The sequence below is a fragment of the Folsomia candida genome, unplaced genomic scaffold, assembly GCF_002217175.1.
Source record: "Folsomia candida strain VU population unplaced genomic scaffold, ASM221717v1 Fcan01_Sc003, whole genome shotgun sequence".
NCBI lineage: Eukaryota > Metazoa > Arthropoda > Collembola > Entomobryomorpha > Isotomidae > Folsomia > Folsomia candida.
This window is the reverse complement of record NW_019091195.1, coordinates 11,533,982-11,557,449: the sequence shown is the minus strand read 5'-3', so window position 1 is coordinate 11,557,449 and position 23,468 is coordinate 11,533,982. Positions and strand designations below refer to the sequence as shown.

Here is a 23,468-nt window from a genome sequence, read left to right as displayed (position 1 = left end):
AGATCTCGTTCTGAATTGGTTCTCATTCTCAACGCCATGTATGAGACTCAAGATCGGACGCATATCATTATAACATACAGAAAAGTCCTCCATGCAGCTCAATGGGTACCCTTGAGCATGGTAAAAATGGAGTAACAATAAGCATTGCATGGCACATAAACACTAAACTACCATTCTCCTCATCTCCTCCAGAAAGCCATATACCCACCTTTTTCTTGCCACCACGTACTTGGACTGGAATACTTAATTGAACTGCTGCAAACCAGCAAAAGAAGGAAGGGACACCTTTGATGTGATGTGACGGTGATCATGACGTGCGAGTCAATGCAATTCAGGGAGCTTCGGTTGGTGCTATGTTATTGCGTATACGTACATTTGTGCACATATATGTACGCACGAACGTATTCCATACCGTACGTACACTACCAAGCAGACGGACCTAAGAGATTTAATGAAATGCGATTCGAAAGTTGGTCCCTTCGGGAAGGACGCATTATTTGTGTGTTCGTGTTTCTTTAAATCACGACCTCATCTCGGTTTTAAATGAAATGGACAACAAGTTTAAAAACAGACTAATTCTGACTGAGGCGTCCTTTTAAATCTTTACAAACTTTTCCTTCCTTCCTTCCTCTGAGGACCATAACCTTAACCTTCTCTTATGGCAGATGCTACGAAGTAAAAGTTACCGTTGGCTTAGTTGAGCTGCTTGGTTTCTTTAAAATCCGAAGAACCCCTGTGCTACAATTTACTCCCAACTTTAAATCTCCCTTTGTCACTGCCCATTCAGATTGAAATAAATGGTATCACAAGAGTGCACAAGCAGATACACACAGACGCAACAGGGTACATAACTCACTTTCAATAATCATTGTCAATTCTATGTGTTTTCTCTTTTCAATTTAAATCCCCTTTTCCTGTCAAATCATCTGTTTCCTTCCTTCCGAATTTCCCATCATCTTGAATAGTGGCTAAATCGGTTATCGGGTATATGTATAAACTTATGTAGGCATTTTACGTCTAATTTTCAGCTTATTGTTTGTGGATGCAGGATGCATGGATTTTTTATTTACTTTACACGGTACGGGTATAAGTAGTGAATCAAGTTAAAACTGCTGGAGCAGTTTATTGAATGCTAAAAATAATTATATCACGGGAAAGCCCATTAAATTCAAACCATGCTGATCAGTTTTCGGAATGATCTCCACTAGCGGCCATGAAAGCCCTCGATTTGAGAGTGAACTGGTTGCTTGTAGTTCCAGTGATTTCGCATCCAATTTCTTTGCGAGAAATTTTTTCAGACAATTTAAACTTTTATCATGCGTCTACCCCAAACTTACACAATATGTCATACTCCAGGGGGTTGAGGTCCGGCTGACTAATTCTATATATATTTGCCATGCATATGTAGTTGAAAGCACCCTTATCCAAATTTTTTAAATAAAAAATACAGATATTGCTATTATTACAGTCGGTCTGTGGACAAATTTATTTCACCGGAAGAGGATGGTCAACCAAACACCCACTCATAATGAGTCCCATGGAACCAGTAGTGTCCACCCGCAAACCAAACAAAACCAATTATAGCCACCACAAAAGTTTGATATTTGTCACACGAAATGAAAGGTGACGGTTAATGCTGTTCAGGTGTGCAGTAGAAAAATCAGATGAGAATAAATTCTCTCTATTACGGCAATCATAAAATTGCTGTTATAAAAATGTACGCGCGTGGTCAAATTTAAGTGTGCTAGATATTTCGGTATTGTCACACAAAGTTTTCTAAACATCACTGTAAGAACATTAAATATATATCTAAGCATACTTAATGAGATGAGCAAACAAAAGCTAAATATGTGTATATTTGTTGTTGAGATTACGTGAGAAAATTTGAACTAGAATAAAGTCGAAATACAAAATTGGGTTTCGAATTCGAAGGTAAAGACTGTGTAAATATGTTGAACGAATTGTACAGATATATATTATATCGAACTTATGATTGACAGTTGCTTTTCTTTCGGTATCATTGCAATTCTAGACATACAAATACGCATCATGGAGTTTTACAGTTTCCATACGATATCTTATATTTTTATTTAGAGAAAGATGAGCTCGAACTTGAAAATTCGGAGGGTTGTTGTCCATTCTATCATAGAAAAAATAATAGCAAACAAAAAAAGATGCGTGTGAAGATTTTGGATCATGTTCGCTCATTGTGAATTGGAGCAAAGGTGCTGCTTGTGAAACGGATCAGGAGATGAACACCAGCCTATCTGTAAACTCGTGAAGGGTGCGATGCGAGGGGAAATGAGAACTGAAGAAGAATGGAGTCTAATTTTATACGATGTGCCAAAGAAAAGTCGAGAATTTGGTTAAAATTAATGTGAAACCATTTTTACAGTATTCTGATAGTTGTTCCCTAATAAGAATTGCTTATTACCCAAAAATTCCAGAAACGTTACAATTTTAAGCCTTTTCTCGATGTTGTCGCCTTCGGGTACTTTTTCAGAAAATTTGTGTACTAACCAGCCATCCTAAATCTGTAAAAAGCATCATGTGTTGTGAGCGAGTGAGATAGTCGGTGAGATTTTCAGATTGAAGATAAATTTCATGGAATAGAATTTCTGTAATGCAATATGCACTGCTTTTCGTACACCATCCTCACTCGAAAGTTCGTAATACTCGCATGGCTCGCAGTACCTTTATTCATTCATTCTTTCTCATCTAGCTACATATATCCACCATCCTTTTCATTTTCATTTATTTCGTCCATTGTGTTTAGAAAGAAGAAAACGGTGAATTCGCACCGGAATACCTTGACTGTTGGGTGCACCCTTGACAATTCAGGTTTGCAGAGACAGACGTTTTTTGTCGCGTGTTCTTTTTTGTCCGAGTTTGGATGATGGAAACCAAAAACATCGTCATTCGCGTCCCTTCTTCTTCCACCAAATCGGAAGAAACTTTCCTTTTAAACTTTAAATGCCAAAGAAGGGATGAAAAGGGAAAAGGGAAGGAAGGATCTACCTACCTTTTCGAATTATGTAGACCATGTTCTCATAATAAGATCGGCTCTCGACCGTCCGTTTGACAAGGAAATTCGTTCAGTTCGTAGTTTAGCCAATTCAGACTTGGGACTTCTCGTAGGATTCTTCTTTGGAGAAATATCTACGTGGTACGGTACGAATAGACGAAGGTGCACATAGGGACAGAAGGCAGTGAGTGCGACCGTTATAAATTGTATTATATGCATTGCATACGTCGAGACAACCACCTGGTCTACAGGTGTGTTACCCGTATATTGGACCTCATTATAAATTTCCAAAATTCAGCCTCTCGCTTGGTCTGGGTGACGAAGCATTCAATTTAGTCACAGGATTTATTCAACTCCATGAACAAATCCAAGAATACCCTATTGCTTTTCTTCAATTTTAGTCCAACTGCTCACAAAAGAAGCTCACTCGTACAAGTTGGAAGGTGAAAACGATGTTGTATTTATAACTGCATTTCGGATGAAAATTGTGACGTGATTTGAAATTATTGCTATGCGTTATATAATTCATGGCATTTCTGCAATTTCTTTCAAAGCTAGAGGACGGACGACTTGTATTGTTTCTAGTTTTCAACTTTTAGTTTGAATGCATTATCTAATCTAAGAGTTTATTAAAGCCAAGATCATATGCAATCCTTCCTTCTTATTCAATTATTGAATTTGAATATCATTTCACGGCTGCCATTTGAAAAGGCAAGAGGAATAAGTGAGTGGAAGGGGGTGTGACGAAGTGAGGATGACACGATGACGACGACGGTGTGAAATGATGAAATAAATTCGTCGTAGAATCAAAAGTGACAAGAAGACGAAGAATGTGAAAGCAGGAAGGGTAGCAGCAGCTGGAATTTGTTAAACTTTGCTTTGTTTTAATTGTGTAAAAATCTGCGTGAAGTGAAGGGGCTCGAGTTCATTAGGGCCGTATTGTTGCTACATTAAGGCTACATTAAATATGCATTTGTTACCCATGAATATGTTTTAAATTCATGTTGTTACCATAATCCTTCCCTATCGCTTTCAAGGAGGGCATATTTGCTTATTATTCTTTTATCTTACCTACTTTTTGCCAAGCTGCAATTGACATTTACTGCATGTAATCCTTTCTAGCCCAAAGTGGTTGCTTCAATGTAAGCTCCAACGGAATGCGTTTTTAATGAGGAGATGAATGATATGAATCATAAAGGTCAACAAATCCAGGGAATACATGTTCTAGGTGGGTGTGCACGTCATGCAAAACAAAAAATCTCATCCAAGCCAGAAAAACACAAGGTGGGGAAATTGAGATTTAAGATTCAAATTGCAAATAAAACCATAGCCCTTGGATATAAAATACTAACAATAAGTAAACTGTACTAAATTAGATGTATATAGATGAATAGTGCATGTTGGTGCCAAGCTTACTCCTTTGGACTAATCCTAAGGAAAAGTAACAAGTCTGGAAATGATTGATATTTTTGAGTAAAAATTCCCAAATTCGCAAGTCGCTTTATACATGTATATGAACTCTTAAGAATTCTAAGCAGATTTATTGCACTTGTACATTATAAAGCAATTGTATACAATTGGTACAGAATTAGTAATTAAGACCGGTAGTAATTAAGAATGAACATTTGGTAGGGTTTTCACAGCATACAGCGCTGTGGTAAATCTATAAAATTATCATAGCATACTAAAAGATGAGACCACTGACACACAAAAATATATACCTTATGAATTTGAATTAATCTTTTATATTCCTTCTAGACGAAGGCAACATACTCGATCCAAATTGGATTACCATTCGACGATGCGTTTCAATAGCTTCCCAGTACAAATGTTGAAACCTTTCAATATACAGCGTTTTAAATTGATTATACATTTCAGGGGGCATATTTACAATTTCTGGCATAACATTTTCAATTGTTCGAAGCCGTTGGCCTCCAGTAACCGCAGAATTTCTCTCTACAAACTGAAGCAATTCTTGGCTAAGATTGAGCGGATTTAGTAGTGGTGGTCGTGAAGTCTCTGTTGTTTCATCCAACTCAGTAGTGTCACAGTCATTGTTATTAAAGAAAGGATTTTGTTGATTTGCAAGCATTTCTTCAGATTGGTCATTCCTTTTACATATGAAGGTTGTTTCAGGTGGATCAAAATTAGGGCATGTTTGTTGAGTGGATTTCAGTGGATCTGTTTTGACAAAGCTGTTGCGATTTGAAGGAATTGTCAAAGCTTCTTTAAAGGCATTTTCTAGTCCAGAATCTTCAAAGTCCTGCTGTTTCTGGTGAGTAAAAAAATTTACTTGTTCACTTGCTTGTTCACTCAGTAAATTACCAGTGATGTCAGAATTGCATGTGGCCCATGAAACATTTGATCGCAAACTTGAAAAGTCGGTTCGGACATTTTCAGCGTCACATAGTTCAGCCTGTTGGTAAGATTTTTGCCCTAATTGCATTTTCTCACAGACTGTTGTGGGAATATCCATTGAGCAAGCTTGGGCAGGATCACTGATTGTTTGTGATTTTTGATCTTCTTGCATTATCTTTTGTGGAGTTATCTGTGTCCCAACTTCAGCAGTTATAATAATAGATCTAGGCCAATTTGGTATTATTTGTTGTGGTATTTCAGAGTTACTGATAAATGAGGGTTGAGGAAGTACCAGAGGAGGCAAGTGACCTGTTGCATTGTTAAGGATATTTGGCATCTGTTTCTGTGCAATTTCTACCTTGTTTGAAGTATTAATTGCATCAGTGCTAGGGGAAGACACCAAATCTAATTTTCTGCGTTTCCGTTTGGGAGTCTTGAAAGTGGTGAAAACAGTGCTAATAACTTGTTTGTTGTTTTTTTTATTTCGAAATACGTTGGACTGAACGGGGTTGATGGCTTGCGGTGAAGAGAGAGCCGTGATAGGGAGTGCAGATTGCAACTTTGCCCTGGATCGCGTTTGAAAGGCTGGAGACGACATAACAGCTGGAGAATATGGAGTAACATTCATAATTGCTGGAGAATATGTGGTAATGTCTTTGTTAGCCGAAGAACGTAGAGTCAGGTTCATTTTTGGTGGAGAATATGTGACGTCCTTATTGACTGTAGAATACGAAGTAACATTCATATTTGCTGGAGAATAGGTGGTAATGTCTTTGTTAGCCGAAGGACGTAGAGTCAGGTTCATTTTTGGTGGAGAATATGTGACGTCCTTATTGACCGTAGAATATGAAGTAACATTCATATTTGCTGGAGAATATGTGGTAATGTCTTTGTTAGCCGAAGGGCGTAGAGTCAGGTTCATATTTGCTGGAGAATATGAAGTGGCGTCCTCCTTAGTTGGAGAATATGACGTAAAATTAAGATTCGGAAAGTTTGAAGTGATATCCATATCGGCAGGAGAATATGAAGTAGTATCCAGGTTAGCTGGAGTGTATGAAGTAAGGTCCATATCTGTTGAAGCGTACGAAGTAACATCCATCCTTGCCGGGTACTTGAAAGTAGTATTCATATTTTCTGAATAATTGAAAGTCAGGTCCATATTTGCTGAAGCGTGTGAAGTAACATTAATATTTTTTTCTCCACCCCCATTTCCAATCATATTTACATTCGTGGGAGGACTTTCTGCGTTGAAAACAGGTTGAAATTCCCTGAAACATTAATTTTAATTGCAAATCAATGTTTCTTTTTCAATTTCAGCAAATACAGATGCTAATGAATTTTAGAATTTTATTATATGACTGTAACTCACTTAATCTGTTTATGTCCAAAGCTAACCCGTTTCCTGTCGTTGAATGGGATGCATCCGCTCAAATTTGCGCTATCGTCCATAGCCACATTCAGGATGGAATTTCGCGTGGATTTCAAAATCTAAAGCACACAATAAATACACGAAATCACTAATTTATAATTATGTGTAATACAATACTCGATGCAAGCCGTATATTGGTAATGAGTAAACTATATTGATGCTAACGTACCGAACGCCGACGTCTGTTAGTGCTTGACATGGTGCCGTCCTATAATAATTCAATCGACTTTATATAACAATGTTATAATAACATCAACAAGTCACAGCAGGAATCTCCTCTCCTGCAATAAAATACTAATTACTAAAAAAATAGTAATTGATGAATAGTAGTTGATGAATTGAGGATGGCAAAGGTAAACAGCACACTTGGTGACAATTTAAAATCCAATTATTTATAGCAACCCGAGGGGTTCACTGGTCAAAATATTAAAAATCTGAGAGAGGGAGGCAAAATAATAATGTTGTTGGGCTTCCTCTTTGTGCAACGGTCGCCTGCCGCTGTGCCTGAAAGAAATTCTGGGGCACTGTGGTGATGGTGGCGCAAATCTGATTTTCTTCATCTCGTGCAGGTGGAAACTTTTCACCAAGGAATTTTGCAAAAAATAAACATTTTCAACTTCCTCGGCGCTGCTGAAATATACCAAAAGAACCAGGTAAGTAGGACATAAGTTTAGTTAGAGATTTAACTCTGACCCTTATTTGTAGTAGTGATGTTGATTGGTTGTTAAAATGTCTACTAATCGTCACTGACGATTCGTCAGCTGATGTAACATTTGTTTTTTAAGCATTTGGGCTGTCATTCATAATAGAAAATAAATATGCCAACATGTTTAGAACCCTAAAAATGAATTGATTCATACATCTTGAACCAAATGAAAAATAACAAATCATGGCTGTGTTTATAACATTTTCATACAACACAAAATAGTCAAATTATTATCAGCAGCACTATCTGCACGGCTGAATAGTTAGTTGTAGGAATTGTATTTGTATTGTATATAGTGCATGTAGGAATAGCAAGGTCATTATGAATGTGGTAGTGCTGCTAACCTAAAGCCTGTGTGTGAACAAGGTCTCAATAGATTACGTCAATCAATTAGTTGCGTAATCTCGTCAGATCACCAACAACTGTGCATATATTAATTTATAATTCTCGGGTTGTCGTTTTAGGCTCGGTAGTCGTCTTTTTGAAGGTAGGTAGAACGACATGCTAATTTTGTCGTAATTCTGAGGCCTATTAATAGTCAGTCTCTTGTGCTATAAATTATTATCAAATGTGTACTATTTTATCTGGTATGCATTCTTCATAACATATTACATTATAATGTCAATACTATTAACGAGCCTGAACTTCTGACAAATAAATAGGTCCAAATTAAGAGGGCGTTATTTTAAGCTCAAATCATGGACACTGCATGTGGGCAATCGATAATTTTGTCATCTGGAAATATTCTGACCAAATCAATTGCATGGAAAAATGGAAGTGATGCTGCAAACGAGGAAGTGAGGTTTCATATTCAGTTAATATTCTTGACATTCGTTTTATGCTATTTTATGCAAATTTCATAGGTTTATGAAAGTCTCAAATCATGTTTTGATGGACCAAGTAAAATTATTCAAACCGGCGATGTGTATGAGGTTTGCAGCACATTTTTTATTTTAGTAATCCCTATATATTGTATTTAACGTCAAGTGTTGGTTATATTTTGAACCTTTAATTAGGTCTTTGGGGATGACATAAAAAATGTTAATGGGGACTCTGAACGGCAAGATCTCAAAATAAGTCTCAAGATATTCCTCTATTCTCCTGAAAAAGGAGACCTTGCGTCGTCCATTGAGAAGGGTATCATACCACATGAAGTTACTAAAGTGCGAATAAATAAGTTCATAACAATATCACATTTTTATTTGATGGTTCAGGGTTACGATTGACTTCTTCGGAAACATTGGACACTTTGGTTGTTACATTTTCTGGACATATGGAAGGCATTCCGATATCATTGGACATTGTCAAGTCGGCTTGGTTGATATTGGAAGACATGGTCCGGAATGGGAAAGTGAAAGTAATCGGATTAAGTGATGTAGACACTCAGCTATTTATCCAGCTTCATGACTGGGCACAAATCAAACCGGGAATCATTCAGATAAATTTAGCATCTTGTTGTGTCGTTCCCCCAGAATTGGCCGACTTTTGTAAAAAAGAAGGAATTCAACTTCTTACTCACAGCGACCCAATTAGTGAGTACGCATAATTTAGAAATTGGCAGTATTATTAATAACTGAAACTGTTGTATTCTTGACATCATTCAGATGCACTGAGCCAGGAGAAAATAAATATGCTGATTGAAGCATTGGCATCGCATGACACCTTCAAGAGTGAGAGCTCTTCTGTCCATTGGGATTTAAAATGGGTTGTTCGCTATCAAGTTCATCTGAAAAGTCGAGGAGTTGTAGCTACAAAGGGGTATAGTGCGGCCATTAATAAGCAGTGTTTCAAATAAATTATTGACCTTGCTAGTTAAAAATCATGCTGAAGGATATTTCACAGTCAGTTGGTTACCTTTCCAATGTTTGACGTGAATATTAATGCATTAATACACTTACTATTATGCATAAATATGTAAATGTCATTCCATGACAAGACTATTCTAAAGCTTTATGTAATTTAGAAACACAAATATCAAGCCTTCAAGAATCACATGGTGTTAGTATGTGAATTTAGTCAATTTGTTCCTATTATAACTTTTTTGTGTATACAAAATATATATATATATTGACTCAATAAAAAAACCTCAGTCTAAAAATGTAATAATGAGGCTTTTTTCTTGTTCGAACATGAAGTAATCCCAAGTACATACTCTAATAAACAAATCTGATTAGTTTTAATGCGTAACTTCTTTTAATTAACATAGGCTAATCGATGGCTTTGGTCAACGGATCAAGATCAACTATTTTGCGACAAGCAACTTCGGCATGGGGATTGTTAAATGGAGTTATATGTGTCTACAAGCAGCCAGGAATATCAGTTGGAGCAACACATAAAATTTTGAAAAACAAAATATGCCAAGGTACAATCAGGATTTGTGTATAAAAACGTACAATTAAATGGGCTTCATGAAATGTTCTTAGATCTCAATTCAATGCAACGTATCCCTAGACAAGAAGTAGTGCAGATACAACGAGTTCCAAAGACTAAACCCATCGGTGAAATTCATTCAATAAACACTGAAGTGGACCATGAAGTAATAGGAGAAATTGATGATGGTAAAGGGATCATCAGAATTGTTAAACAGAAAAGCTTTGCAGACCACCCTTTACTAGTAGGACCAGGCTATACATGGCAGGATGTGAAAATTGCAAATGCCAACAAGTTAGGACTCGAATCTTCTGGCGTAATGGGTATGCAATTTACAGTCTCATCGAATTGTGTATAAAATGTTTAATTTTGATTAATTTTTAATTTGTACTTTAGTTCTCGGTATCAACAAAGGACTGTTCCAAGCTCAGTTGATTGATAAGAATAGATGGCTGAAAACCTACGTAGTATCAGGCCAATTTGGGAAAGCCACCGACACATTTTTTCACAGTGGGAAAGTACTCGAGAAGGCCAAGTTTGAGAAAATTCAAAGGTTTCTTATTGATCGCATGCTTGCCAGAAGTCAAGCGTCACACCAAAAATTGGCTTTCGAGTACGTATGTATAATTAACATACTATACAGGGGAGTTTATTCCTTAGCTTGTATTGTAGGTAATTTTATTCTATTTTTTTGTTGATAAAGTGTGGCAGGCGTTCGAATGGACACTGAAAGAGCGTATGAATTAGCCAGTCAAGGTGTTGTTCGTGCTGCTACTGAATCATCCCCAATTATATATTCAGTTAAATGTATCAAATTTGATCTCCCTCATTTCGACTTGGGTATTGCATATTACTTGCAGATTTCATTTTCACAAGGTTTAACAAATTTTACTAACATCACTTTGGCATTTTTGTAGAAATCAGCACAATCAACGAAACTGAAAACTACTTGTGTCGATTCATTCATGAACTGGGATTAAAACTACATTCAGTCGCTGTATGTACAAAGATAAGATGCACAAAAGTCGGACCATTCAGCTCAGACCTAGCATTACTACAAAAGCACTGGAACCTAGAATATGTTTTGGACAACATTAGTAAAACATCAGAGATTTTAAAGAACTTTAATTTGTTTGAAAGGGAACCAATGGTGGGGAAGGTCTAGAGCATAAAAGGAATAAATATTTTTGATTTTCATGGAACATTTTTTATGGTCCGTATGAATCTAATCCTGAGAATAATAGACAATGCCTGTACAACAGTAAGTGATGTGGAGTTATAAGCGTTAGAGGACGGTGGCTGGGCTTTTCTGCTTTCCAAACAACTCTCACCATATCCAAGTCCATCAAGTGTTGGAAGCACCCGGCACCACGGCTTTAGGCTCTGTCATCTACTCTACACTTTTACTCGAACGCACTTGTTTATCCGTAACTGAGTGAAAGCCAAGCACTTACAAATAATTTCCTTTAAAATAATTGCATCTTAAACAATCTTCATCCACACAAATTTCGATCCTGCTTAACTGTTTCATATTCTACTACAACATTAAAAAACATGGCTAACACTGCCCAATTGAGGAAACTGATTGCAGGTATCCACTGTTGTTTAGTAATAATATAATCTCAATAATGATTTATCTATGCAGATATTAAGAAGACATTACTGACATTTTGTTTATTTCAGAAATTCTGGAAACTGCTGATCTCAACTCCATCACTGCAAAGAAAGTACGACAAGAATTGGAAACCAAACTTGACGAAGATTTATCTGAAAAGTAAAATACCTTCTATATTCACTCATATCCACATTGTGGATTCCACAACTTTGATTCAATTTATGTAATGAGTATACCGGTAACCAACAAAATAACTTTTCATAATTTTTTAGGAAAAAAGAAATTGACAACTTGGTCTTGGAAATTTTGGAAGATAAGCAAAACGGCGCAGGAGACGACAAGGGGTCAAAGCGTAAAACAAAAGATGAATCTGAATCTGAGGTAGATATTTCATAATAATTTTGTTGCAATTTGTGTTAATGGTACTAATTATTTATTTATTTTACCATTTTAGGAGGAAGATACTCCCAAGAAAAAGAGGGGGAAGAAGGCATCTGATGATGATGATGATTCTGAGGAAGAACCCAAGAAGAAGAAGAAGCCTGCTGTAAGTTGGCCTTACATATTGCATATTTAATTCTGGACACTACAATTTTTAACACTATTGTTTTTTTTATTTTTTAGGCAAAGGGGAAGGGAGGATACGTTAAGAAGTGTAAGTTTGAAGCTTAATTAAATGCTGCATTAACTAGTACTTCGAAACATGTGAGTCGTGCAGCAATGTATGCGTGTACTACAATGGTTTACAGGTAGATTGAGTCCCGAGTTGGCTAAGGTCATGGGGGAAGAGAACATGGCTCGTCACGAAGTGGTCAAGAAAATGTGGGGCATCATTAAGGAGAAGCAGTTGTATGATCCGTGAGTATACATGACCTTAATTTAAATATGTTAAACTGTGGTGAATGTGAATTACATTTTTAGCTGAGGTGGAATATTTATGAATTTAATGTTTCATTTGAACCACTTGCAGAAAAAACAAACAGTTTGCTATTTGCAATGCGGATCTGCTTGCCGTTTTTGGTATGAATAACATAATTATAAAATGTTTTTAATTGTGATGTCTTCCGGTTAAATTATATCTCTTATTTTGATGTTACCTTTCAGGAGTGAAACGGTTCAGAACTTTTGGGTAAGTTAGCCGGACATTTACATAGTAATGACGATGCATGGACTAATAAATATGTTTTGTTTTAATTTAGGATGATGAAGTACTTGAAGACCCATTTCTTGGACTGAATTGAAATTCAAGTAATTGATCCAAGTCAAAGAACTGACTCAAAGTTTTTTCTAACAGTCTCATCTAATGTTTTACTAGTTGACGATTGATGGTTATTTTCGTTTATAGTGTACGAAGGTACCTTATCTATACTAAATCCTGCTATACTGTGTGTTTAATTTGTTGGTATCGTGGTTAAGTTTCTTGTTTTTTGTCTTTTACTATATATATAATAAATTTTTCTTAGGTTTAATTAAACGACACAAAGTGTCTAAACTCAATTTTATATATTAAATATCCCATAATAGATAGATAACCTTGTATTAGGGCCCCGTTTATTATTATCACAAGACTTGAAATTAATTGAAGTTTTTGTGTTGGTAGCTTATTGCAATAAATTATGCCACAGTCGATTAAATTAAAAATCTCTCACACTGTTCACGTTGTTTTGTATATGCATATGCATCATGTAGCTCTCAAGAATGCAAATTTCGGGCAAATGGAGCATAGAAATAACTTTTCATTGTAACACTATGCAAAAATAACTGAGAATGAGTACATTTGTGCAGTTTTCAACTCAATAGTAGTTTAATAATGTTTTGAAGTTTTTTTTATCAGATTTGTTGCAAAAATATTTTCCCAAAGTTAATGACAGTTATTTATCATCAAAAAATTGTGTAACATTTCGTGTTACTTTTAAAACTCAAGTTCTTCAGTCCATGATGTCGAACTTACTTATATACCTAGAAACTAGACTAATCTATTTTACCACTTCTTCTTGCCTTCGTCCATTGAGACACCACCAGGCCCTAAAATAAAATATCAGTGTTTTAGATCATGGGAGAAAATCCATTGGTTTTAAAAAGAGGCTTCCAGTTTGAGTTTAAGATGTTGTAATTATAATAAAGTCAAGTATAACAACATTAAACCTCACCTAAAGAGACGACCATCAGCAAGCCACCAATCACAGAGAGGGTCTACAACACGTCATACATTGTATGTATTATCATAAGCCATTAATTATGTATTTTGAGCACATACTTGGAAGAAATCATATTTCAGGAAGTCGCGCATAGGTTTGTATGACGGAATGGTCCACCATGCATTAAAATAAAAGTTGAGAATGGTCAACCATGTTACAAGAATCAGAGCTGGAATAGGAAAAAGTGTATTAGCAAGGCTGTCGCATCTCTGACAGCATATGTATAATGAAACCTCACCACTCAATTTGGTTTTGAACCCGATTGTTACTAGCACCATTAGTACTGACCCGACAATATTTTGGATAATCTAAATGGATAACAAAAAGATAATGACATTATGACAATGACCATAGACCTTTGATAACACCTGGAAGATCAATACGGACCTGCATAAACGAAACTTCCAATCGTAATAGCGTTACAAACATGAATACAAGAAGAACGCGTCCTGTGAGCATTAAGTAGGTTTTTGGCTTATTCTCTCCTGAAATGCAATAAATTTAATTGTATGTGCATCACATTGATTACTGCATTATTATGTAAAATTATCAGAAATTATTATTACCCAATGAGGGTACTCCGGCCAGAATGCTCTTTGCCTCCACGCGACTTTCGGCCAGCACAAGCAAAAGCGCACCAATAAGCGCCAAGTTTCTCATTAAGAATTGGAAGTCCCACAATATGCTGTATGCAAGGGTCTGTATACATAAAATACAATTTGCAATGTTAGGAAGAAACAAAGTCCTGCATATCAAATATCTAACAATATAATAAATAACCTGTAAAACGACGATGAAGAAAAGAAGTCCACAAGCAATTTCAACTTTCAAACGTCCCAACACCATGACACAACCTCCGAGTTGCCCTACGTACATAACAATTATTAACTATCCATTAAATTATCCTGATTATCTGTTCAATTTCCGCGTATCCGCCAATGTGCAATACCGACTAAGTTGATGAAAACGAAGAGTGTAGCGAGGAAATAGCCGCACCCCCAGGATGCGTCCATATAATCCCGTTGTTCTGACCACTGCACCCACATTCGAATCCCATCTTCTAAGAAGGTAGAGATCAGACATAATCTCGCCACATGAGGAAGTATATGTTTTGACTTTCTCAAAATCTACGAAAAAAATATCCCAATCTTTAGTACATGACCCCGCGTGGGTGTAGTTAGCAATCGCAACAAGTTCGACGGGGTTCAACCGTGTAATTATTGGGGGAATGGAACATAATTATTTTCTAGGCCAAGAAGAAACACAAAAATAATGTTTGTTGAATGTTTTATAAATGTTGCGTAACAAAAAATCTCTCGACAGCTTTGACATTAGTTTAATCTCCAATTTGACCAGTATTCTCACCTGATCTGCGACATCCTCCGCTTTCGCCAAGAATTCTTCCTTGCCCACCATATTTCTTGACCCCTCGACTGGGTGAGAGTATTTTTATTCGCTAGTTGAACAACTTGGCCAAGTGAGAGAGAGAGAGAGAGAGATACGTGCGGTATGAATTTGGCAGCGGATGGTTGGAATCATAGCTTTCACCTTGGACAACTCAGCACAACGAAGTCCAAGTGGACTTGCACCCTCGGCCGCTCCATCTGCGCTCCGTCTCCGTCGTCGTCGTCCACTTGATCCTAATGAGAGGACTCTGTCAACGGTCTCACATTCTCCTCACAAGTCTCAACATGGGGTTTCAACAAATTCCCTATCTGCGTCTCACCTTGCCTCACCAAAAGATTACGGAAGGACACCTTTCACATGAAATATTTGATATTTGTACTGGCACGTCTGAACGGTAGTTCTTAACTTCTGACCAATGCATTATAATTAACGGTAATAATTCCTGAGGTGAAAGGGGTGACGGTACACACCATAATGTTTTACCCGTTTTACCAGCTGCTGAGGTAGGTCAGAGGGCAGATTTGTCCTGAAAAAAATCCATTCCAACTTCTGATAGACAGTTTTGTAATTATACCAACAAAAAGTTACATAACAGAGAAATTCGAGTTTATGTATTTCACCCTTCCCAATAATAATGATAATGCATCGTGCAATAAATATATCATCTCCACATTATTGAGCTTTTCTGCGGAGGAGGGATGATAAATGTGAGAAAAATGATACAAATTGCGGAGGAGACCTCTCACTGGAGGGCGGATCCTCCTGTCCAATATTGTGTACATATTGCCATTTATGCGATTACGGATGATGAGATGGTAAACGCCACCTCAAGCACTTGCACTAACGGAGTATGCGTTCAGGAAGTGAAATATTCTTTCTTTTGCCTCATTTTTCATCAACTCGTCATCATTATTTATTTCACCGTAGCTAATAGCCGAGTTGCAAATTGCAATTTCTTGGACCTCGACTGCCTTGAGTCAATCAGGCTCATCATTATTTTCATCATCATCCACTTCTTCATCTCCGTTTTGACGATGAAACTAAGATGAAGGAAAGCAAATGTTCAAAACATGTGCATGGTACTAGTGTGCCGCTCTAATGTGCAACTGCCTATAGTGATGTGCGAAGAACCACGCCAGCAGAAAACCATTTTGAATTCGCACTTGATTGCTTTTTTCTTGAGCCTGGCTTTTATAAAGAAAATAATTAGTTGGGATATAAACCGTAATACCAATTTCAATTGATGTACTCCACATTGATTTTAATATGTACGATTCCTGGCATATATATCGTGCATATGATTAAATGTCATTACAGATGCAAATATGTGTTGTATTTTTCGCTTAATTTTCTTTGCAAAAAATCAAGTAATCAGATACTAGTTTTGCGGTTGTATTTATATCTACGATAATCGATGCAATCGTTTTACATTACAGGAATTCAGCAATATCAAAGAATGCATCAAAGGGAACAGTTCAGCACTATGACCAGAATTGTTCCATACGCAAGTAAAAAAATATTCTGTACATCCATGAATTCTTCTTAGAATATATAAAAGTATTTTCATTACAGAATATTAAGCTCATTTTGTCTTTAATGATTGGGCAGTCTAAATTAGAAATTACAGTAATTGTCCTCATCAAAGTTAAACGAAATTGTATATTCACACACAAATTGAGAAATAATTAGGTACAGTTAAACTACATCGATGTTCCATTTCCGATGGATAACATTGACCTGTCAAACAAGTGCAATCGGTATTTAATCAGTTAATTGGCTTAACTCGAGTAGGCTTAACTATTTATATACCTGCCCTTCTAAGCGATCTTACTAATTGACAGATGCATTCCGCTAATAACTAACGGTTTAATGGATTATTAATGGCATTAGTAATGGTACAATTTAGTGCATCGCATTATGTATGATGACTTATACGAGCTCCTAAATATGTTTATTGTGATTTTGACCCATTACATTTTAATGTTTCGAATTGCATAATTTCGGTCGATGGGCTAAAACCGCAAAGTTTATGAATGAGTAATAGTGTCTCCTTTAATTTCACGCTGTTGTCCTCGGAAATTCCGCTCATTAAGATATGCATGAACGTCCATCCGAGGGGTGGTGCCTATTAGACAGGATTTTCAACTAGCATCCCTAATTGTATACTTATTAAGTTAAATTAAGCTTTAATTAACATTATAACCATTTCATATGGCAAGTTTATTTTGGGAGATCAAGGTTGTGGAAGTTTGTCTCCCTCACATTTTAATATTCGACATACGTGATTAAGTTGTGAAACAAAAGATTGTCATTGTCATCTATTGTTTGATTTCTTTTGTGTCACAAATAATGTACCATCTTCATCAGTGCATGCGGTGGGTAATGGTTTCCATTCCATCGACGAGGATGAACTGCATTTATGTAGATGCATCATATATTATTATGCGTATAGGCAGTAGAAGATGCATGTACGTGGGTGTTTTATTATTAATTTTCAAAAGGTATGTTCCGCACTGTTTCTCACCAAAATTTTGATGAAAGAACAAACTTCAAATACATTTAGGAGGATGTGATTTTTTTCAGTTCTGTAGGTTAACATTAACACTAGCAATAACTCATTAAAATTTACCTCGAAAATATGCCAAAATTTTCGACTTCATATCAATATCATCCGAAAACCGTTTTCCCCTGATGTCTTTCTTTAAGTTTCGAAACGAATAATAATCACTAAGGGTCAAGTCTGGACTGCTCGGGGTGTGGTTTGTGCAGGTAAAGCGATTTTCGTCTGCACTAACCCTCGCAAAAAGCCAGGTATGAGGAGGAGCGTTGTCGTCTAAAAAAAGGCCAACTCTTTATTTTGACCCCACGTTTCTTTTCACCCGGAGGACGCAGCTCCTTCTGGGTACCTGCATACGCGGCCCCATTTATTGTAGTATTTCCAGCAATAAATTTTATAAGGAGGGGACCTTCGATATCCTTGAAAATGGTCATCATCAATTTTTTGTCAGATTTTTGCACTTTTCAATTCTCGGGCGGTGGCAACCCCTCGTGCTTCCATTGAGGGAATTATTATTTGGTCACCGGGTCATAATAGTAAACTCAGGTACCATATTTAGCTAATAAAATATTGAGCAGGTTCAAGTCTTCATTTAATAGGTTAAAATTGGCATTGCAAAAGTCGACTCGATCATGTTTTTGAGATGCCGAAAGCAATTTTCGTACCCAACGGACGGGAACCATTTTCATACCAAAATGTTAAGTTAACATGGGACAAATTGTTGGTTTTTGAGCACCCATCTCATCTGCTAAATAGGACAGTTTCAATCGCGGATCTCTCATTATTGGTTCCTCTAGTTTCCGGAGCCTTTCTGTGGAAGAAACGGATTTTGAGCGTCCTGGCGACTTTTTGCCCGAGACCTCGTTTCGCCATCATTTAAAATTATTAACCCAATTGAATTTGTGTTTTGTGTTGAGCAGTTTTCATCGTAAATTGTAAGCATTCAATCATAAATCTGCGACACGCTTGTTATATTGCCCATCCAGCATTAAAAATTAAATCACACTACGATATTTAATTTGCAAATCTAGCATTTTTTCCGTCGAGGTAAAGTTTGCCGATTTATTGCTAGTGTTTATGTTGACCTACAGAACTGAAAAAAATCACAGCCACCTAAATGTATTTGAAGCTTGTTATTTCATTAAAATTTTGGTCAGAAACAGTGCGGAACATACCTTTTGAAAATCAATAATAAAACACCTACGTACAAAGTTTCGTATTGTCTCATCTCTCTTGAATTATTCCTGGCAAGTCAGTTGTGACATGGATATCATATCTTGTAACATAATATAGATTTAAACAGGAAGGTATTCGCCAATCTAAAATTGGATGATTAAGTAATCTGATTGGGTATATGACCCTCAAGTTACTCAGGTTTACGACTACTTATATGTATCTTATTAGTCTCTTCGTCCTCTCAATGTCACTTAAAATCAATTATCAACACATGACATTATTATCAAGCTAATTATTATGAAGGCTACAGAAACTTCCAACCTGATAATATTTGATCACGACGACGCCAAAGATAAATAAGAAACATTCTAAACCCACTTGTTTGAGGGTTCAATACAAATTCCAAATATATTTTGTATGACGCTAAAATTCTTTGATACAAAACTTTTGAATGAACATATTTTTGTCACATTGACAAATATACAAAATGAATACAAAAACGCAATATAATACACAACGAAAACTTGATTATTATGCGATTAGAATTTTATCCTTACACGAACTAATTAAAAATGTTATCACAAAACGTTTGTCTTGCATCCGGTTTTATTTTTCGCTTGAATTGAGTTTACTATGCAATTAAGATAGTTCTTGCTAAATATATTTCACATATTTGGTTGCACTTCAAGCTCATGTAAACTAAATGGTGAATATATGTAGTATATACTGACATACATCGTATAATGTATGAATTTCTGACGAGCAGTGAATTCTATGATTATGCCTCGCAGAATAATAACGAATCTCAAGAGACGACAAGTTATTCAGTATCCTGTTATTACGTAACACAAACGTATCGACAAACTCGACTCCACAGACACAACTTTGATCCGCAGTATGAATTTCCAAGTAAAGCACCAGTCCACACAACCGAGGACACACGTACCTCGGTGCCCTGATGTATGTCAGGTCAAGATTGGATTAAATTATTGAAATAGTAGCAAAAAACACAATAATTGTCAGCCTTTGTGAAAGAATCGAGTCAACATAAAGTACGGGATGCGGATAGAAGAGTTCAAAAAATTCGGGCCAATGAACTTCCTTCACTTCACTTTACTTTACTGATGGGGTTGTTCATATTGGATCAACATACAGCTATATAAATCGTAAACTGACACTAGATGTATGACTCTCCTCTTCAGTTGATACCATCATCGCATCGGAACGGATTTCTGCCGGACTCTGAAAAGATTTTTCCTTCTATCCTTAGCATTGTTCTTGGCTTTGATTACGGAACTGTGTGTTGAACACAATATGTTTAGTAGATGGTGTTGCTCATGATGACCGGTCTCAAGTTAATAAATTGGCCTGGGAGGAAATGCTTTCATCAATCACTGCATTACACCTTCATGCAAAGAAAGAATGAGCAGTCCGCTTCTTTCTTACTCCATTTGCCATAGTTATTTCGTTCAATTTTTCGTCAAAGACCTGCAAGAAACGTGCGTAGGTACGAGTGTGTGGAGATGGAGATGGCAAAATCAAGGTAACAAGAGCATCTTTTTCTGTTCGCTGTAATTACATGTGTATCGGTAAAACTTAAACTTGCAAGTCATCTGCCAGCAACATTAGGCCCGGAGAGAATGATGCATAATAAACATTCCTTGCTAAAGGTCGCATCCTCGGCCCGGCGCCTTCATACCCCACTCATGAACATGTACGATTGATTACCTCCTAAAAAATAATTGCAGTTTATACGCAATCTTTCTTTCCTGTTTCAATACTTTTACTCCTGTTACCAATCAAAGCGGTGCGTGCAATTTGTAGCCAGTCATCGACGAAATGATAATTATTGCTGAGTCCAATCAAATGTCTGAGTGTTGATGATGAACAATAAGAAAATTGAAGAAGAAGAGGAGTAGTGTTGTCGAGCTTCTTCCAATTTAATTACTATTTAGAATAATTTCGTGGCACTTAGGAGGAAATGTGGAAAATTGCCGTAATTAACAATCAATAGTCAAAGAGTCGTTAGTTTTTATTACACCAAGATTCAGCGCAATCAAGACTTACACGATGAAGTCAACCTTCTGGAGTAAACTCTCCAGTTCTCGTCTGGAATTTGCACAACGTATGTAAATATACATATATGCGAGTTATTGTTGTGTACTTATTACCATGAATTTGTATAAAAAACTAAATATTCGCAAACTGTTGGTCACGATTATCCAGCTAATTTATGCGTCTTGATAACTAGATTCTACCACATTGGGTGGGTAATTGTAATTACTGGCAACACGTCAAACCAAATTATTGTGTCTGCCAATTCCAGTTTACACCGTATAATTAAATTAAACAGAAATCGTTTTTTTACAGACATTCAGGTCTGATAAGCAAAAACGGAGACGAGACAACAATTAAATAAAATGATCTGCTTGGCAAAAAAAACGAATTTTATCGATGAATATTAACAGTTACCTAAGGAGGGAGAAGGAGCAAACAACAAAGTACAATAATTGGGTAGGTTAGGTAGGTAGATAAGTCTTGGTCTTCTCATCCGTCGTGTGAAAATAATGGCCAATACGAAACTGCAAAATATCAGACAAAAAGAAGTCGTGAGGCAGTGTGAGAAATTATATATTGGTGAATGTTGAATGTGGGCAATGCAGATCGAACCACCAAAACTGTCCAATGAGGAAGTGAATCTTTTTTATGTCTCTTTCTTACCATTGAATGGTTGCAACCCCAGTTATTTGATGATGACTAACAAGTAAGTATAGCTACGAATGTATGCAAAAGATCATTTTTTGATGAGTTCCCGATTTTTATTAACTTCGAGAAACAAGAATTTACGGGAATTATTATTTATATGGCAGCGAACCTACCGCCTCATAAAATAGAGTGCACCAAAGTTGTAGTAACAAATTATTTGTGCGTGGTGTGGGTTTTGCATGGTAGCAATAACGCCAAGTATACACATTTCTTCAAGTTGAACCATCCTGTGAGCAACACTCCGTAGTTGTCGTCGTCGTCTGTGTTTTGCAAACTCACTTCAACCTTCATTGACCTTTGTAAAAACTGGCTGGATTAGTAATTCTGAACACATTTGCATTACGATTTATCTATTTTTACAATTGTATATAAAACAAAGTCGCCGTCATAAAAACTTGTGTTGCAATTGACTCCGTGATACTTGTGATGCATATTTTTTTGTTATAACAAAGTTTAGCAGACTAGAATTTTTAAGTTATAGAAGTTCAAACAGTTGAACACGTTGCATATTGTGTATTTTTGTGTTGTTGTGTCCGTTTCCGACAGGCTTGGTGGTGACAATTTATTTAATGATTGCTATATTATTGTAATTTTGATGTAAAAAGTCGTCGAGTGACCAAAATTGAAGCGGAAATTCTTGTTTTGCTATAGAGGACTTTACGTTGGAGTCGTGATCGACTTTTACCCTAATTTTATGATTGTTAACACTATATAGAATATGCACGGTATTTTATATGTATGTACATACGTATAATGTCAAATAGCACGATTAACGCGATTGAAGAATCGCAATGAGAGACTGGTTTGCTCATTGATTTGTCATTTCCAATTATGGGAAATGACAGTTTCCAAATGCCACAATTCAGAGCTGATCCGGATGAGACACTCGTAATGTTTGTATGAATGCTGAATAATTTGATTTGACTGAGAGCTGGAGAGATAATGCATGCAATATTAATGTAATCTGTTAGTGGGCCCGAAATAGTCGACAAACAATGCGAGATAAGTGTGCTTAACCCAACCGTGATACTGGATATTAGGTCGGTTAGCTAAGTAAGTAAATCCACTCATTTCACTCACTCACTTATTTATTAAAGTAATAGTATAACGAATTCAATCACTGCTACTGCCGTGTTTTTGAGAGAGAAAGTTGCTGGAGATCTAAATAATTTAATTTATGGATGGCAGAATTTCTACAATGATTTCAGTAGAGTGAATCACGCAACTTCTAGTGAGTGCAACTGTCCAAAGCAGAATTTAAGTCTCCCTTTCCTGACGAAGGGCGAGGTCTCCCTTGATGCATCCGGAGGAACAGCCTTGAGTAGGCAATAGGAGAAAGTGCTCTTGACCCTATTTTAGGTTAGAGTGTAGCAACAATAGCTTGTCATATAACGACTTGAGAGCTATTGACAAGTTTTAGACTACGGGAGACACCTAATCAAGATTTAAACACAAGAGCACATTAACTAATATTCTAAAAACTCTCCTTTAGACAACCTGTTTATGTTAAAAATGTTTCCTTACACGGTTACACTTACAGTACGAGAAAGTAAAGTGGCTGGAAATAATAATTGCTGGTGGAAGTTTTGCGTAATTCGTTGATCTCATATTGTGCAAATCATAATGTCGTTATTACAATGGAAATAATTTGACGTATGTACATACACATGTGCAGAGCATACTTAATAATATGGATTAGTGTGGATAATTCATACGCTTCTCGTCCTTTGTTGCGGTTATCCAAATCCAACCCTTTCTGATATCATTTCATAATATTCCTTGTAAAATACCGTGCGTACGTTGGCAAGGTGCACCACACATACGTCTCTCTCACCCAAAGCGAAGTCTACCTGCCGGTCTA

General features: G+C 36.5%; 4 protein-coding genes across 9 annotated transcripts; 2 read left to right on the top strand and 2 right to left on the bottom strand.

Annotated features, from left to right (window-relative positions):
- Positions 1-4,529: 4,529 nt before the first annotated feature.
- Positions 4,530-7,327, bottom strand: LOC110847842. The gene is made up of 3 exons (XM_022094865.2): positions 6,982-7,327; positions 6,753-6,871; positions 4,530-6,651 (listed from the first exon to the last, which is right to left on the bottom strand). The coding sequence occupies exons 1-3, from the start codon at positions 7,009-7,011 to the stop codon at positions 4,761-4,763; spliced, it is 2,040 nt and encodes a 679-aa protein (XP_021950557.1). The 5' UTR covers positions 7,012-7,327; the 3' UTR covers positions 4,530-4,760.
- A 3-nt stretch (positions 7,328-7,330) lies between these two features.
- LOC110847843 (mitochondrial mRNA pseudouridine synthase Trub2) lies at positions 7,331-11,131 on the top strand. Of its 5 annotated transcripts, XM_035849033.1 has the most exons (8): positions 7,350-7,465; positions 7,983-8,005; positions 8,181-8,315; positions 8,382-8,450; positions 8,535-8,655; positions 8,733-9,050; positions 9,123-9,276; positions 9,725-9,866. In XM_035849033.1, the coding sequence occupies exons 3-8, from the start codon at positions 8,217-8,219 to the stop codon at positions 9,852-9,854; spliced, it is 891 nt and encodes a 296-aa protein (XP_035704926.1). In that variant the 5' UTR covers positions 7,350-7,465; positions 7,983-8,005; positions 8,181-8,216; the 3' UTR covers positions 9,855-9,866. The 5 variants fall into 5 exon arrangements, with proteins under 5 accessions (XP_021950558.1, XP_021950560.2, XP_035704926.1 ...); XM_022094868.2 differs by lacking the exon at positions 7,983-8,005 and having other exon boundaries at positions 7,339-7,465; XM_022094869.2 differs by lacking the exon at positions 7,350-7,465 and having other exon boundaries at positions 7,977-8,105.
- Positions 11,132-11,282: 151 nt separating this feature from the next.
- Positions 11,283-13,144, top strand: LOC110847844 (upstream activation factor subunit spp27). Of its 2 annotated transcripts, none has more exons than XR_004834240.1 (9): positions 11,283-11,479; positions 11,572-11,662; positions 11,776-11,884; positions 11,958-12,050; positions 12,128-12,158; positions 12,253-12,365; positions 12,474-12,523; positions 12,608-12,632; positions 12,703-12,742. XR_004834240.1 is itself a non-coding variant. In XM_022094872.2 (9 exons), exons 1-9 carry the CDS (start codon positions 11,443-11,445, stop codon positions 12,737-12,739), a joined length of 582 nt encoding a protein of 193 aa, XP_021950564.1. In that variant the 5' UTR covers positions 11,283-11,442; the 3' UTR covers positions 12,740-13,144. The 2 variants fall into 2 exon arrangements, 1 of the variants encoding a protein (XP_021950564.1); XM_022094872.2 differs by having other exon boundaries at positions 12,253-12,361; positions 12,703-13,144.
- A 144-nt stretch (positions 13,145-13,288) lies between these two features.
- On the bottom strand, positions 13,289-15,229 carry LOC110847841 (surfeit locus protein 4 homolog). The gene is made up of 9 exons (XM_022094864.2): positions 15,067-15,229; positions 14,651-14,828; positions 14,482-14,567; positions 14,268-14,400; positions 14,089-14,186; positions 13,940-14,009; positions 13,761-13,870; positions 13,654-13,696; positions 13,289-13,528 (listed from the first exon to the last, which is right to left on the bottom strand). Exons 1-9 carry the CDS (start codon positions 15,115-15,117, stop codon positions 13,485-13,487), a joined length of 813 nt encoding a protein of 270 aa, XP_021950556.1. The 5' UTR covers positions 15,118-15,229; the 3' UTR covers positions 13,289-13,484.
- Positions 15,230-23,468: the final 8,239 nt, after the last annotated feature.

What these genes read in the sequence shown, in the direction of transcription:
- LOC110847844 (XM_022094872.2), top strand. Translation starts at nt 11,443, where the DNA reads ATGGCTAACACTGCCCAATTGAGGAAACTGATTGCAG. An exon ending in GAGAAGCAGTTGTATGATCC is followed by an intron (nt 12,362 to 12,473) that starts GTGAGTATACAT and finishes AACCACTTGCAG; the next exon opens with AAAAAACAAACAGTTTGCTA. An exon ending in GGATCTGCTTGCCGTTTTTG is followed by an intron (nt 12,524 to 12,607) that starts GTATGAATAACA and finishes GTTACCTTTCAG; the next exon opens with GAGTGAAACGGTTCAGAACT.
- LOC110847841 (XM_022094864.2), bottom strand. Translation starts at nt 15,117, where the DNA reads ATGGTGGGCAAGGAAGAATTCTTGGCGAAAGCGGAGGATGTCGCAGAT. An exon ending in CGGAGGATGTCGCAGATCAG is followed by an intron (nt 14,829 to 15,066) that starts GTGAGAATACTG and finishes TTTTTTTCGTAG; the next exon opens with ATTTTGAGAAAGTCAAAACA. An exon ending in TGAAATATGATTTCTTCCAA is followed by an intron (nt 13,697 to 13,760) that starts GTATGTGCTCAA and finishes GACGTGTTGTAG; the next exon opens with ACCCTCTCTGTGATTGGTGG.
- LOC110847842 (XM_022094865.2), bottom strand. Translation starts at nt 7,011, where the DNA reads ATGTCAAGCACTAACAGACGTCGGCGTTCG. An exon ending in CTAACAGACGTCGGCGTTCG is followed by an intron (nt 6,872 to 6,981) that starts GTACGTTAGCAT and finishes TGTGTGCTTTAG; the next exon opens with ATTTTGAAATCCACGCGAAA. An exon ending in TTTGGACATAAACAGATTAA is followed by an intron (nt 6,652 to 6,752) that starts GTGAGTTACAGT and finishes TTAATGTTTCAG; the next exon opens with GGAATTTCAACCTGTTTTCA.
- LOC110847843 (XM_035849032.1), top strand. Translation starts at nt 9,733, where the DNA reads ATGGCTTTGGTCAACGGATCAAGATCAACTATTTTGCGACAAGCAACT. An exon ending in GAAAAACAAAATATGCCAAG is followed by an intron (nt 9,881 to 9,941) that starts GTACAATCAGGA and finishes AAATGTTCTTAG; the next exon opens with ATCTCAATTCAATGCAACGT. An exon ending in TCTCCCTCATTTCGACTTGG is followed by an intron (nt 10,729 to 10,805) that starts GTATTGCATATT and finishes GCATTTTTGTAG; the next exon opens with AAATCAGCACAATCAACGAA.